Source organism: Nicotiana tomentosiformis, chromosome 5 (assembly GCF_000390325.3).
Source record: "Nicotiana tomentosiformis chromosome 5, ASM39032v3, whole genome shotgun sequence".
In the NCBI taxonomy this organism is placed as follows: domain Eukaryota; kingdom Viridiplantae; phylum Streptophyta; class Magnoliopsida; order Solanales; family Solanaceae; genus Nicotiana; species Nicotiana tomentosiformis.
Window position 1 is genome coordinate 52387852 of NC_090816.1, and position 15287 is coordinate 52403138.

The 15287-nt window shown below is 40.5% G+C and overlaps 1 protein-coding gene across 1 annotated transcript; it reads right to left on the reverse strand.

The window, feature by feature from the left end:
* Positions 1–480: 480 nt before the first annotated feature.
* Positions 481–1307, reverse strand: LOC138892353 (uncharacterized). The gene is made up of 2 exons (XM_070176061.1): positions 674–1307; positions 481–542 (listed from the first exon to the last, which is right to left on the reverse strand). Exons 1-2 carry the CDS (start codon positions 1305–1307, stop codon positions 481–483), a joined length of 696 nt encoding a protein of 231 aa, XP_070032162.1.
* Positions 1308–15287: the final 13980 nt, after the last annotated feature.

A 15287-nucleotide genomic window follows, 5' to 3' on the forward strand; every position in this document is an offset into this window, starting at 1 on the left:
TTTAATAAAATAGCTAAATAAATATAAAAATATTATTTACGCAACTTAGTATGTTCAAATAATAGATGAAGGTTATAAAAATATAAAAATTTATTTTGACCTTGAATAAAATGACAAAATACAATTAATTGTAAAGTACAAGCTATTTTTGCAAAAAAATGTGTAAATAGCTAAAAAATGCAATAATGTAATTATATCAAATGACGTAAAATGTTATAAAACATGCACGTCGGTATAAATAATAAATTTGGATGATTAAATCATCCCAAAATAATTTGAAGGGATATTTAATAAATATTTAAATAATTAAATGCGAGAAAAACCAATTTTAAGCTTTACAAATTATAGAAAATTCTTATATGAATCATGTAAATTAGGTAATAATGCAAGAAATAATATTTTGAAAGTATACATGACATTTATAAAAATACGACGGCAAAATTTGGTATCAATAGTGTGCACCGATCCTAAATTAATTAATCATGTTATAAACATATTCAACATCTCAAATATGTATGCACAAACTTCATAAATTACCAAACCTATAACATTGCAAGTTAATCTGATTATCAACTATATGCGATTCACCCTAAGTGTTTAGCAAATAATATCAAAGAAAGAAAGTAAATATAGTATATATCTATGACTTTACTATACTTTCCTTTTTGAGTACATCCGAGAACGGTAGGAGTATCGGCACTAACATCCCTCACAAAGGCTATATATGCTTCACACCCGTTCTCAACCATCTGTTGTGCTTTAAGGAAGAACACAACCCTGCTAGAAATATAATCCAATGTACCCCTCCACTCCAACCGCGGCAAACCTGACATAGCTAGTGTCTTAGTCTTGGCGTGACAATCCAGAATAGCATGATATGGCGACAACCAATCCATGCCCAAGATCACGTCAAGGTATACCATACTAAGCAGCAACATATCAACTCTGGTTTCATAACTACCAATAATGACTAAACACGGGCGATAAACACAATCCACAACACTAGAATCTCCAACGGGCGTGGACACATATCCAGGAGCACTCAAATAATCACGAGATATATCCAAATATGGATCAAAGTAAGATGACACATATGAATAAGTTGATCCGGTATCAAATAAGACCGATGCATCCCTATGATAGACCAGAAAAATACTTATGATGACAGCATCCGATGAAACTGCCTCTTTCCTACTAGGAAAATCATAGAAATGAGCCTCGCCTCCCCCTCTAGGGCGGCCTCTACCCGCCTGACCTCCACCCCTAGCTAGTGGGGCAGGTGGAGCGATAACTGGACAAGAAACCATGGCGTGTGAACTCTGTGGACCATGTGGAATCCGTGGAGCCAGTATAGTGTTTGGATGTGCACCCTCTGGAGTTTGGGGTAGTCCCTCACCATATGTCTGGTATCACCATACTGAAAATAAGCTCTCGGTGGGTGTGGCTTCTGAAACTGACCCTGGTTTGCTCGGCTAGCTAGAGTGACCACTAAAGGCACCCCGCGTAGGAGGTGCACTGGACAGTGGCTGAGCACAATGGGCAACCTAAGCCCTCGGAATAGCCGGAGCACTGCTAGCAATTGTAAGTGCTTAATGAATAGGGAAACTCATATAGCCTCTACCATGACAGGCTTCAACTGGAGTGTGAGCGCCACTATACCCTCCCGAATCCCGAGGACTCTTGGCCTCCATGTCCTCTCTCTCATCGCTACATAACCTCCACCTCCGAGCGATCTCCACCACCTGCTGACATTGGGTATCCATCTCAAACTTTCGAGCCATGCTGAACCTAAGACCATAACTGATCCTCTCGATGAATGTGCGGACTCGCTCTCTGACTGTAGAAACCAAGGCAGGTGCATGTTGGGACAACTCACTAAATCTTATAGCATACTCTGACGCTAACATAGTACCCTGACGCAGCTGCTCAAACTCTGTGCGCCATGCATCCTGAAAGGTCTGGCGAACAAACTCTCTCTAGAACATCTCTGAGAACTTAGCCCAAGTGAGTGGTGTTGCATCAGCTATCCTACTGTCCTCATAAGTCTTCACCACCGATACACTACTCCTGATAGCTGAAATGTAGTAAAAGCATCTCCGCTCACCTCCACAATACCCATGGTGTAGAGAATACGGTGGTACTTCTCTAGAAAACCCAATGCATCCTCGGTAGCTGTGCCGCTGAAAGTAGGTGGATCATACTTCTTGAACCTCTCAAGTCTGCTCTTCTCCTCCTCAAATGCCTTTAGCCTAACCTTAGGCTGAACCAATATAATGGGTTGTACTGGCATGAAACCCCATACCTAATAATGTGGACCCGCTGCTTGGGGGTACGGGCCATAAGAGTCTGAGCTCCTCCCCTAGCCTAGGATCTAGCTGGTTCAAGGGGAATTAATCCCGCCTAAGCTAGAGTGTCATACATGCTCAAAACTGTGCTAGGGTCTCCAGATGTCCAGGGGCTACAACGAGCGTCTTAAGTGCCCGTCACCCAACCGGAGCTACTGGCGGCTCCTCTGTCGCTGCTCGGACAGGTTCTCTTACTGCAGCATGTGCCCCTCCTCAGCCTCAACCTCTGCCCTGACCCCAGCCTCGCGCGACTCTAGTAGGGGGTGCGGGTGTCTGATCATCGGATCCAGCAGTGTGTGTTCTCACCATCTATGAGAGAATAGAAAGACAAAGACTCAGATTATGAAGTCAATAAATTCGCACAATAAGGAATCAAAGATTCCCAACAGTTCCGTAGACTCTTGAAGATATGTACAGACATCTCCGTACCGATCCGCAAGACTCTACTAAACTTGCTTATGACTCATAACACCTATGATCCTAGAGCATTGATACCAATTTGTCACGACCACAAATTCCTATCTTATGATGTCGTCATGGCACCTAGTCTCTAAGACTATGTAAACCTAACAAACAAGGGTAATATGTGATGACCCGGTAGGTCATTTTGAGTATTATCCCTTATTTCTGTGTTCAGAGACCTCTGTTAGCTCCATTTGATATTTCTTGGTATGTGTGCATGGTTCATGTCGCTTTAAAAACAACTTGAGTTGACCACGGTCAACATTTTGCAAAAACGACCTCGGATAGGTATTTTGATGATTTCGGTAGGTCCAAGTTATGATTTGGGACTTGGGCGTGTGCCCGAATTGAATTCGGAAGTCCCTAACATAATTTTACCTGATTTGTTGAAAACAAGTAACTTGAAGGCTTAAAGATTTCCTAGGTTTGGTAGTTCTTGAGTTTCTTTTAAAATTTAATGCATATTTATGTGTGATTTGTAGTTCTAGTCATTATTTTGGTGTTTTGATTGCGCGGGGCTAGTTCGTATGATGTTATTACACTTTTGTACATGTTTGTTTTGGAGCCCGAGGGACTCAAATGAGTTTTGGATAGACTACATGTCCCTTTTGGACTTAGAATTGCAGGCTTCATCAATTTTCCGGTGTTCTGATGCAGATCTCGCATTTGCGAGGTCTGGCTCGCATACGCGAGCCTCACTTTTGCGAACACTGGATTGGGTAACCTCGCATTTTATGACAACCCAAAAACCAACCGTCGCGATGACGCCTAACGTGGAACCAGGCAAGACACTACTCAACTATCTTAATACAGTAAAAGTTTAAAAATATAGACGGAAGTAATTAATACTTAAGAAAAACATTTTTGGAATAGAAATAAACCCACAACACGATACAATCTATCCCGAAACCGGGGTGTCACTGAGTACATGAGCATCTATGTCTGAATATACTCTACTATAATGTCTAAGGAGCAAAAAATGAATTACAAAGAAAGATAATGAAGGAGAGTTAAAGCCGGCGAACGCCATGCAACTACCTCGATAGTCTCCGAGATCATGTCTCCTCAATGAGCAGTTGCCGTAACCAGAAGTACCTGGATCTGCACACGAGGTGCAAGGTGTAGTGTGAGTACAACCAACTCAGTAAGTAACAAACCCAAACTGTGGGCTGAAGTAGTGACGATCTCAACTGGCACAATTCAATACAGAAAATAATAGTGCAGAGATGTAGATATGCTTTCATGTTCGATAGATATCTTAAGACACTAAAATGGATCAATCTGAATGATATGCAAAGTATAGCTCCTCTACTTCTACCATGTCAATGCACATGCTATATGTGATGCACCATGCCGACGACCTCATGTGCTTACACTCTCAAATGCTCAATCACTCGGTATTGTATATGGCCCAGACGACCCAGGGACGATCCATCCCAGAAGATATACGTCACTGACCATCAATCACCTAATACCGAGTAGGGCAAATCTAGCCCGTGGAGAAGATCCATCTCCAGGTATAAAATGCTTCACACAAGATCCATGTCTATGGAAGATCTATCCCTCAATAATATCAACCTCGCTCACTGGGGGTATGGGCAGACTCTAGAGGGGCTCCTACAGCCCAAGCGCTATCACAAATCAGTATAACCATTGTGGCGTGCAGCTCGATCCCTTAACTGTCACTCGTAGTTAGGCTCTCGGCCTCACTCTGCCAGAAATCTCTCCAGTCTCACGCACGGGCTCACAATGTCATGAAAACTAGCCCGAAACAATGATATGATCTACCAACAAATAACCACAGAGACTGAGATATGATATGAAATGCATGAATATAATTGAGTACGAAATATCAATTAAATCAGTAAGATGACAGCAAGAAACGACCACTATGGGTCCCAACAGTACCGGCATAAAACCTACGCATGATATCTAGCATGAATGATAGTTCAATTACTTTATCACATGATGAAAACACGGATATCAACAAGATAGAACCATTATACGGTGCCATGGAGTCTACCAGGTCACAATTCTCATGGTGCACGCCCGCCCGCCCGTCACTTAGCATGTGCGTCACCTCAATACCAATCACATAACACATAATTCAGGGTTTTGAACCCTCAGAACCAAGTTTGAAAGTGTTACTTACCTCAAACCGGGCTAAACTCTACTCCAAAATTCCCTTGCCCCTCAAATAGGTCTCCAAACGTCCTGAATCTAGCAACAAGCAGTACAATACAATCAATATAGGCTAAAGGAATAAATTCCACAAGAAAAATATGGAATTATAGCCAAAATCCGAAATCGGCCCAAAACCGGCCCCCGGGCCCAAGTCTCGAAATCCGACAAAAGTCATAAAATCTGAAAGCCCATTCACTCACGAGTCTAACCATACCAAATTTACCAAATTCCAACACCAAATGGTCATTCAAATCCCCAAAGTTCATTCTCTAAATCCATAGCCTCAAACCCTAAATTACACCTAAACAACACACCATCTAGGCGGAAAATCAGTGGGGATACATAATTATTGTAGAAAAATGGACACAATGATCTTACCTCAGGAATTTCACTTGAAAATCCCTCTCCAAATCTCCAAAATCCGAGCTCAAAATGATGAAATGAAGCCAAAATCGCGTAGTCTCGCATTTTTAGACTCTGCCCAGGCCTTCCGCACCTGCGTCAACTTGGACGCTTCTACAGTCACGCAGGTGCGCCCCCATAGCCCGCTTCTGCGCCAAACTCTGCACCCGCGCCCCATTTCTCCACATCAGCGCACTCGCTTCTGCGGAGTCAAGATTCAAGGCCAAATCTGCTTTTGTGGCCCTTTTGCCGCATCTGCGATTGCGCAGATGCAGGAAAACCATCCACCTACGACCTTCTACTGCTTCATTCCCTTAGCCGCTTCTGCGGCATACCTTCCGCTTCTGCGGGCATGCACCTGCGGTTCCCACTCCGCAGGTGCGATTACACCAGCAGTGGAAAAACTTCAGCAAGCCTACAACTTCAAAACTTCATCTGTTAGCCATCCGAAATCAACCGGAGGCCCACCGGGACCTCAACCAAACATACCAACTAGTATTATATCCCAATACGAACTTAGCCGAATTCTCAAACCCCCTCAAACAACATCAAAAACATGAATTACACACGGATTCAAGCCTAATGAACTTCAAAATTTACAAATTCTACAAACGACGCCGAAGCCGATCAAATCACGTCCGATTGGCCTCAAATTTTGCTAACAAGTCACAAATGACCCCCAAGAACCTACTGCAACTTTCGAAATCGGAATCCGACCCCGATATCAAAAGGTCCACTACCGCTCAAAGTTTTCAAAGTTCCCACTTTAGCCATTTCAAGCATAATTCAACTCCCGACCTCCAAATCACAATCCGAACATGCTCCTAAGTCCAGAATCACCCAACGGAGCGAACGGAACCATCAAAATTCCAATCCGAGGTCGTTTACACATAAGTCGACATCCGGTCGACTTTTCAAACTTAAGCTTTTAATGAAGAGACTAAGTGTCTCAATTCACCTTAAATTCACTCCGGACCCGAACCAACTAACCCGATAAGTCATATAACAGCTATAAAGCACAAAAGAAGCAAAAAATAATGGAACGTGGCTACAACTCTTGATACAATCGGCCGTGTCGTTACATCCTTCCCCTCTTAAACCAACGTTCCTCCTCGAACGGGTTTAGAAACATACCTGGAGTCTCAAATAGGCGTGGATATCTGCTCCGCATCTACCGCTCGGTCTCCTAAGTAGCCTTCTCCACGAGCTGACCTCTCCACTGCACCTTCACTGAAGCTATATCTTTTGACCTCAACTTCCAAACCTGCCGATCCAAAATGGCCACCGGCTCCACATCATAAGTCAAATCACCATCCAACTGAACCGTGCTGAAATTAAAATATGAGACGGATCGCTGATATACTTTAGGAGTATAGAAACATGAAATACTGGATGCACACTCAAAAATCAAGGTGGTAGGGCAAGCTTGTAAGGCACCTTCCCAATCCTCTGAAGTACCTCAAAAGGCCCAATAAACTGAGGGCTCAACTTGCCCTTCTTCCCGAATCTCATAACACCCTTCATGGGTGAAACCTTCAACAGAACCTTCTCCCCAAGCATGTAAGATACATCACAGACCTTTTTGTTGGTATAACTCTTCTGTGAGGACTGCGCCGTACGAAGCCGCTCTTGATTCAATTTAACCTTGTTCAATGCATCCTGAACCAAGTCTGTACCCAAAAGCCTAGCCTCACCGGGCTTAAACCAACCCACCGGGGATCTACACCGCCTCCCATACAAAGCCTCATATGGGGCCATGTGGATGCTCGACTGATAACTATTGTTGTAAGAAAACTCCGCAAGTGGCAGAATATAATCCCAAGAACCCCAAAAATTAATTGCATAAGCGCGTAGCATGTCCTCCAATATTTGGATAGTGCGCTCGGACTGTCCGTCCGTCTGAGGGTGAAATGCTGTGCTCAACTCAACCTGGGTACCCAACTCTTGCTGCATGTCTCTCCAAAACTGGGATGTAAACTATGTGCCTCTATCTGAAATGATGAAAACTAGCACATCGTGAAGGTGAACAATCTCTCGGATGTAAATCTCATCCAACCGCTCCGAAGAATAGGTAATACCAATTGGAATGAAGTACGCAGACTTGGTCAACCGATCCATAATCACCCAAATAGCATCGAACTTTCTCAAAGTCCGTGGGAGTCCAAATAAAAAATCCATGGTGATCCACTCCCACTTCCATTCTTAAATCTCTAACCTCTAAAGCAATCTACCCGGTCTATGATGCTCACACTTCACCTGCTGACAGCTAAGGAACCAAGCTACAAACCCTACTACATCTTTCTTCATTCTCCTCCACCAATAGTGTTGTCTCAAATCCTGATACATCTTCGCTGCACCCGGATGAATGGAATACCACAAACTATGGGCCTCCTCAAGAATCAACTCACGTAACCCATCCACATTGAGCAAACAAATCCGACCCTGCATCCTCAATACCCTATCATCTCCAATAGTCACATCTCTGGCATCACCGTGCTGAACTGTATCGTTAAGGAAAAGCAAATGGGGATCATCATATTGGCACTCTCTGATGCGATCATATAAAGAAGACCGAGAACTGGTTGGACAAAGCCTGAACATCGAATGCAAGAGGTCTCTCCCTAACGGGAATAAATGCAAGACTACCCATACTCCCCGCCTTTCTACTCAAGGCATCGACCACCACATTGGCCTTCCCGGTTTGATACAGAATGGTGATATCGTAGTCTTTTAGCAGCTCCAACCATCTTCGCTGCCTCAAATTTAGATCCTTTTGTTTGAACAAGTGTTGGAGACTCCGATGATCCGTAATCACCTCACAAGACACACCGTAGAGATAATGCCTCAAAATATTGAACGATGGCAGCTAATTCCAAATCATGAACAGGGTAGTTCTTCTTATGAGTCTTCCACTGGCGCGAAGCATAAGCAATCACTCTACCCTCCTGCATCAACACACATCCAATGCCGATCAGAGAAACATCACAATACACTGCATAAGAGCGTGAAGATGATGGCAAAACTAGAATTGGAGTTGTGCTCAAGGCAGTCTTGAGCTTCTGAAAACTCTCCTCACACTCATCCGACCACCTAAAAGGAGGACCCTTCATGGTCAATTTGGTCAAGGGCGACGCAATAGACGAGAAGCCCTCCACGAAGCGACAATAATAATTTGCCAAGCAAAGAAAGCTCCGAATATCTATAGCTGAGGACGACCTGGGCCAACTCTGAACCGCCTCTATCTTCTTTGGATCCACCTGAATACCCTCACTGGACAACACGTACCCCAAGAATGCCACTGAGCTGAGCCAAAACTCATATTTGGAGAACTTGTCATAAAGCTTCTCCTCCCTCAACCGCTACAATACAACCCTCAAATGATGGGCATGCTCCTCTTGTCTATGAGAGTACACCAGGATGCCATCAATGAACATTATGACAAATAAGTCAAGAAAAGTTTGAAACACACTATTCATCAAATGCATGAATGCTGCTGGAGCATTGGTCAACCCAAAAGACATCACAAGAAACTCATAATGACCATAACGGGTCCTGAATGCTGTCTTTAGGATATCCGAGTACCGAATCTTCAACTAGTGATACCCAGACCTCAAATCAATCTTGGAGAACACCCTTGCTCCTTGAAGCTGGTCAAACAAATCATCAATACGCGGCAAAAGATACTTGTTCTTGATTCTAACTTTGTTCAACTGCATATAATCAATGCATATTCTCATGGTACGATCCTTCTTCTTCACAAACAACACTGGTGCACCCCAAGGTGACACACTAGGCCTAATAAACCCCTTATCAAGGAGTTCCTGAAGCTGCTCCTTTAATTCCTTCAACTCAGCTAGTGTCACGCGATATAATGGAATAGAAATGGGCTGAGTGCCCGGCACCAAGTCAATACCGAAGTCAATATCCCTGTCGGGTGGCATGCCCGGCAAGTCTACAGGAAACACATCCGAAAATTCCCGTACCACTGAAACATAATCAATAGTAGGAGCATCAGCACTAACATCCCTCACAAAAGCCAAATAAGATAAACAACCCTTCCCAACCGTCCGATGGGCCTTCAAATACGAAATTACTAAAATCGCGAACCCTTGCTTTTAAACATTTTGCCCAGACGTTTCGCACCTGCGGCCATTTATCTGCACCTACGGTGCCGCTTCTGCGGAAACATTCCCGCTCCTGCAAAAGTCACTTATTAGTTGCCTCTGCTTTTGCGATCAAAGGATAGCATCTGCGCCTATCGCAAGTGCGGGAAATCCATCACACCTGCGGCTCGATCTCGCTCATGCGCCCACCTTCCCACTTCTGCGGTCATCGCATATGCGGGAAATTCTTCGCACCTGCGACCTCTACTCAACTCATCCTTGGCCACTTTTGCGGTCCCTTCCCCGCTTCTACGGGCTCGCACCTGCGGTGTCCACTCCGCAGGTGCGGGTATACCAGTAACAGCAGCACTTCAGCTGCTTCATCAACTCAAAATCTAGTCCGTTAACCACCCTAAATCAGCCCGAGGCCCCCGGGAGCTCAACCAAACATACAACCTAGTCATATAACCCAAAAGGAACTTATTCAAACCTTCGAAGCACCCAAAACAACATCAAAACATAGATTACACCCGGATTCAAGCCTAAAGAACTTCTAAACTTCCAAATTCCACAAACGACGCTGAAACCTATCAAACCACGTCCGATTGACGTTAAATTTTGCATACAAGTCCAAAATGACACCACGAACCTACTTCAATTCCCGGAGATCAAATCCGACCCCGATATCAAAATTTCCACTGCCGGTCAAATTTGCCAAAATTTCAACATTTGCCAATTCAAGCCTTAATCTACTACAGACCTCCAAATCACATTCCGGACACGCTCCTAAATCTAAAATCACCCAACAGAGCTAACAGAACTCCGTTCCGGAGTCATCTTCACATAGTTCCGATTACGGTTAAAATCCTAAGGCTTAAGCTTCCGTTTTAGGGACTACGTGTCCTAAACTACTCTGAAACCAAAAACAAGACCTCCCGGCAAGTCACATAAGCATAAACAGACACGGAAAAAGCAGAAAATAGGGATCAGGGCTATTACTCTCAAAACGACTGGCCAGGTCGTTACATTATCAACGAGATGTAAGTTGGAAGTTTTAGTTCAATATATTAAATATTTCTTCGTAATTAAGACGTTAATGGTTTAATATGTTTAATTGTAAATTTCAGAGTTGATAGAAAGGCTGTAATCTTATGGAATGATTTCTCAGAGATAGACGATCATGTGCTACAAAAATTGATTGATGAAAAATCTGTTGTTGCGCATGTGATATTAGGAAAACATCATATAGAGGTAATACATCAAGAACTTTGGTATTTTTTGTAAATGGTTGAATTTTTTATTATATTTAACCTCTTTTTTATCTGTGAAGGAAGTTTTTCAATATATAATACATATGCTAGTAGTATAATGATAAATCCAAAGTTTGAAAAGGCAATAGCTCTCCAAAAATGATAATATTTGCTTGGGTTTTTTAAAGTTAAAGCAATCTTAGTAAAATATAGTTATTATTATTTAATAATTACACAATATGCATGCATGACTACAAGAAGGCAAAAAACATAGATATTAGTCTATTGCCAAGTATACAACTAAAAAATGCCCAGGAAGTGAAGATTGAGGATCACAAAGATGATTCGTTTGACAATAAAGAGGTAAATTCTTCCAACTACTTTAGAAATATTTATACTTTTTAAAAGTGTCCTATTTAACCTATTTTTATATATTTTTTTGCAGGATACATATTTTAAATTTAATGCAAGAATAAAAGATATAATGAATAAAGACGAACCATGGTATTCTTCTTGCAAGAAATGTTACAAGAAAGTGGACGTTATAAGTAATAACTTTTTTTGCATCGTCAATTGCTATTACACTTAATTTATTCTTATTCAATTTAATATGCACTATTTTATACAGTTTACCATTTAAATATTTGTTGCATCATGAATTTCCTTTATACTTAATTCATTCTTATTCTACCTAATTAAAATACGCTCTTTTGTGTATAACGCATAATACACGTGCAACGCAGGTACACTAAATCTAGTTAATTAGAGACATGAAGAGGTTTTGGGTTCAATATTCTCGAGTAAAATACCGTCTGAATGGAAAGGAAGCTATAAAAATGGGACAATTTTAATTACCCGTTACTCTAATTTGTCTTACAACATGTACCTATGCAATCTAAAGTATTTACCGGACTACTTATTTTCAAAATCTTTTCCTTTTTAATCCTGAATCACATGAAATCCCATTAATTGCCCCAACCTATTTTCTCTTTTATTGTCTTCTCAAATATAAATAAACTTTTTTCTTCTATCTTTCTCATTTCATAATAGGATCTATGTATCCATTGAATATTTTTTATCAATTTATTCTCCATTTTTTGGATGGGATTAAGGTTGAAACCGTTACAAATCAAGAGTACATAAACGTCACAAAGATCGGGATAGGGTTCCGCCATAGCAATCAATACATTTCCAAATCATACTGACCAAATAGACAACTCCGGAGCAACTGGAATGCACTAACACCTTTCGCTGAGCTGATAGCCTACTAGGAGAACTGTTAACCTGTCTATCGGGACCTTCGAACATGAAACGCAGTGTCCCTAGGCAAAAGGGACATCACTACAAATAAAGTACCGTGTATGTAAGGTATGAAAGCAGTATATAAAAGACATAATAGAAACATGGAGTAAGAAACTCAACCTATAAGTCTGAATAGCTCTGTTAGTCATGAAACGTTTATAATGTCATGCATATGCATATAAATATCATATCATGCATAGGTATATGCGTATATAATATCATCAAGCCTCTGAGGGCATCCCATCATATCATCTCGGCCTCTGTGGGCGAAATTATCAACGTATACCAGCTGATCAGGTGGTGGTGCCTATATATGCCATAACATTTCCCATACCCCATATACATATAATATACGTGTATATAACGCCATCTAGTCATGGGTCAATGTACATGTATAAATGAATGCAATGCATAAGAAGTAAGTCAATAGGATCTCTCGGGATGTCATAAGTTCAATATGTCTTCGGTTGATATCATGAAATACACTTTATCAACTTAGGTATTTTCTATAACCCATGAACAAATGATATCATATGCATCAAGCCAAAAAGAAAGAAGGGATAGCCTTAACATACCTTTGCAATCTTCTCTTTAATCGTCAACCAAGCTCAATATGATCTTCTTACGTCTACAATGAGTAAAACGACTTCGGCTTCATCATATAAGCGTTGTAACTCTCATATTTTAAAACCAATATTTTATAAGAAAACAGACAGCACCTCCCCTGTTTTTACTACATCCCATAAGTTATTAAAAGTTACCAAACATCCCAAACAACAACAATACAATTCACAATAAGCTCTCTAATTACTTCAACAACTATTTTGAGCGACAAGCTCGGTTTATCAATAACATTAACTGCCACATATTCAATTTTCTCTACTAATTTTTAGCTACAATACAACTTTCAAATGACCCCATAACAGTCCCACAATTTCAGCAACTCAAAACTTATTTTTATGATTACTAAAACACGTTTCTGACTTATCTTTTCTTTCAAATAGAGAAACACAACCAACAATATATAATTAAGCCTCTTCTAATATAAAACAACCATAAATTCAACTTAAAATTAAGTTCACAATCAGCCAACAGTAATGCCACAACAAACAGCATACTACTATTTCGAAACTCGCAAGTTCTAGTCTTTACGATCGAGCTACAACTCATTGAAGCTTAGATGTTGGAAAGAGAGGCATAAACTTGCCTTGGAATACGTAGAACCCACGAAACCTAGTCCCTCTTCATCCAAAATCAGCCCCCCAATGAAGCTACAAGAAGAGGAAAGGGAAATTAGCAAGCTGTCAAGGTTTTCCGGCACTAGAATCGCTTCGTATCACCCGAAATCACCTAGGATTTGTGTAGGATTTTAGGGTGAGGAGTTGCATGGGTTTTCTCATATTTTTTTCTCATGAGATTATGTTGAAAATGTGAGATAATCATCCCATATAAAGGGACCCTTGGCGGCCCTCAATCTGCCCTTTTTGGGGTATTTATTTTGTCCCTTCATTTAAGCAAGTAGGTGATGCACCTACTTGCCACCTACTAGTTTGCGCAGTCTTACAAAAGTGCAAATATCTCTCTAGTCCAATGTCATATTGATGAACGGTTTAATTCGTTAGAAAATAAACTCATAGACCTTCAATTTTGTATGTGGATTATCCCTTAATTCCAAGTATATTGGGAGAAAAGCTCAACTATATTTGACCTAATTTTCAGCACCTTATGAATGTAACTTGTGATGACCTTTGCCAACTTTTGTTCCACAACTCGCTTGACTTGAAAACTTAACACACGACTATCATACGACTAAAATAACTCATAACATAACGTCCTTATCATGTTAAGCACAGATGGTAGGCTATAATCTCGTATTTTAGTCGCTTATTTCACTTTAATTCACTGCACTTTATTTGTTTTGAGCTTTAATTGGTAGTATTTTACACTTATTATGTGTTTTATGCCTTGTAGGAGTGAATCTAAGATATGTAGATGTATAGAATGAATTCGGGCTATTTGGAGCTTTGAAGTCTGAGTAAAAGCCCAAGGGATTAAGCCGGGATCGCATTCGGGAGTCAAAAACCACATCTGGATATCAAAAAGCAAGGAAAATTCCGTATTCTGAGAAATCATCACTAGTGCGGCACATGTGCAAATTTTATAGAGTAGTTGTCCTATTTCGTGTAGGAAAAGGTAATTTTGTTTGGGCCCGACCCTACTTGGTATAAATACATGGAAAAATATTATTTTCTTGACTTTTGATACATATTCGACCTAAGGAGGCCAAGGAGGAGTTGGAAGAGCAAAAGCACAAGGAGTTCATCATTCAATCCTCACTCAAGACACGAGTTTGGATCATTTTATCTTTTCCTTTACTTTAAACATATTTGTGATGAATTGCTTCATATCTTTAGAGTAGTTCTCTTTAGGGTTTGATGGATGTGGTGTTTTGATATTTGTTTGTGGATTATTACTCGAGTTTATGTATTGAAGCATTGTAGGATGATTTAACTGTTGCATCTATATTCACTTGTTCATGTAATCGAGAGAGGCATAACTTGTGATATCCTTGCATTATATTGTTAGTTGAGTTCATTGATTCTTCTTAGTAATCAAAAAAGACTAGTTGAATCATTGATTAAACCTAGTTAGGAGGATAATCGAGAGAGGTTCTTCTAAAGACCAATCCACTATGCGTTCTTGCATATTTTCACCTGCTTAAATTGGTTCATCTCGTGAGGTTGAGACTTAATCGAGAGAGGATTTTCTACTAAACGTTTGAACTAATAACTGAGTGAATTCGAGAGACTCACTTAAATATTAAAAGTGAATTATATAGAGTTAGATCCCAACAATTATTTTACACCTATCCTATCAACCCATGTTTTCTCACATTGATAACCTTCCTTGCTTATCTTTGTTGCGATAGTCATTAGTCAATAACTTTAGATTCTTAGTTAATTTTAGTTATTAATAATATAAATCTCGATTGTTGATCATATTGGACAGAAATCTAGCTACAAACTACGATAATATTGTTTAACTCCAATTCTTGTGGATACGATATTATATTATACTATATTCGACTAGCGAGCATATTTAAGTGTGTGATTCGAGCTCGTCAAATTTTGGCATCGTTGCCGGGGATTGGCAATCAATAGTATTTGAAATAGTTTGTAGTGTTAATTCATGAATGTTTCTTTTATTTTTTTTATTTTCTTTTTCTTTTTTTACGTTTG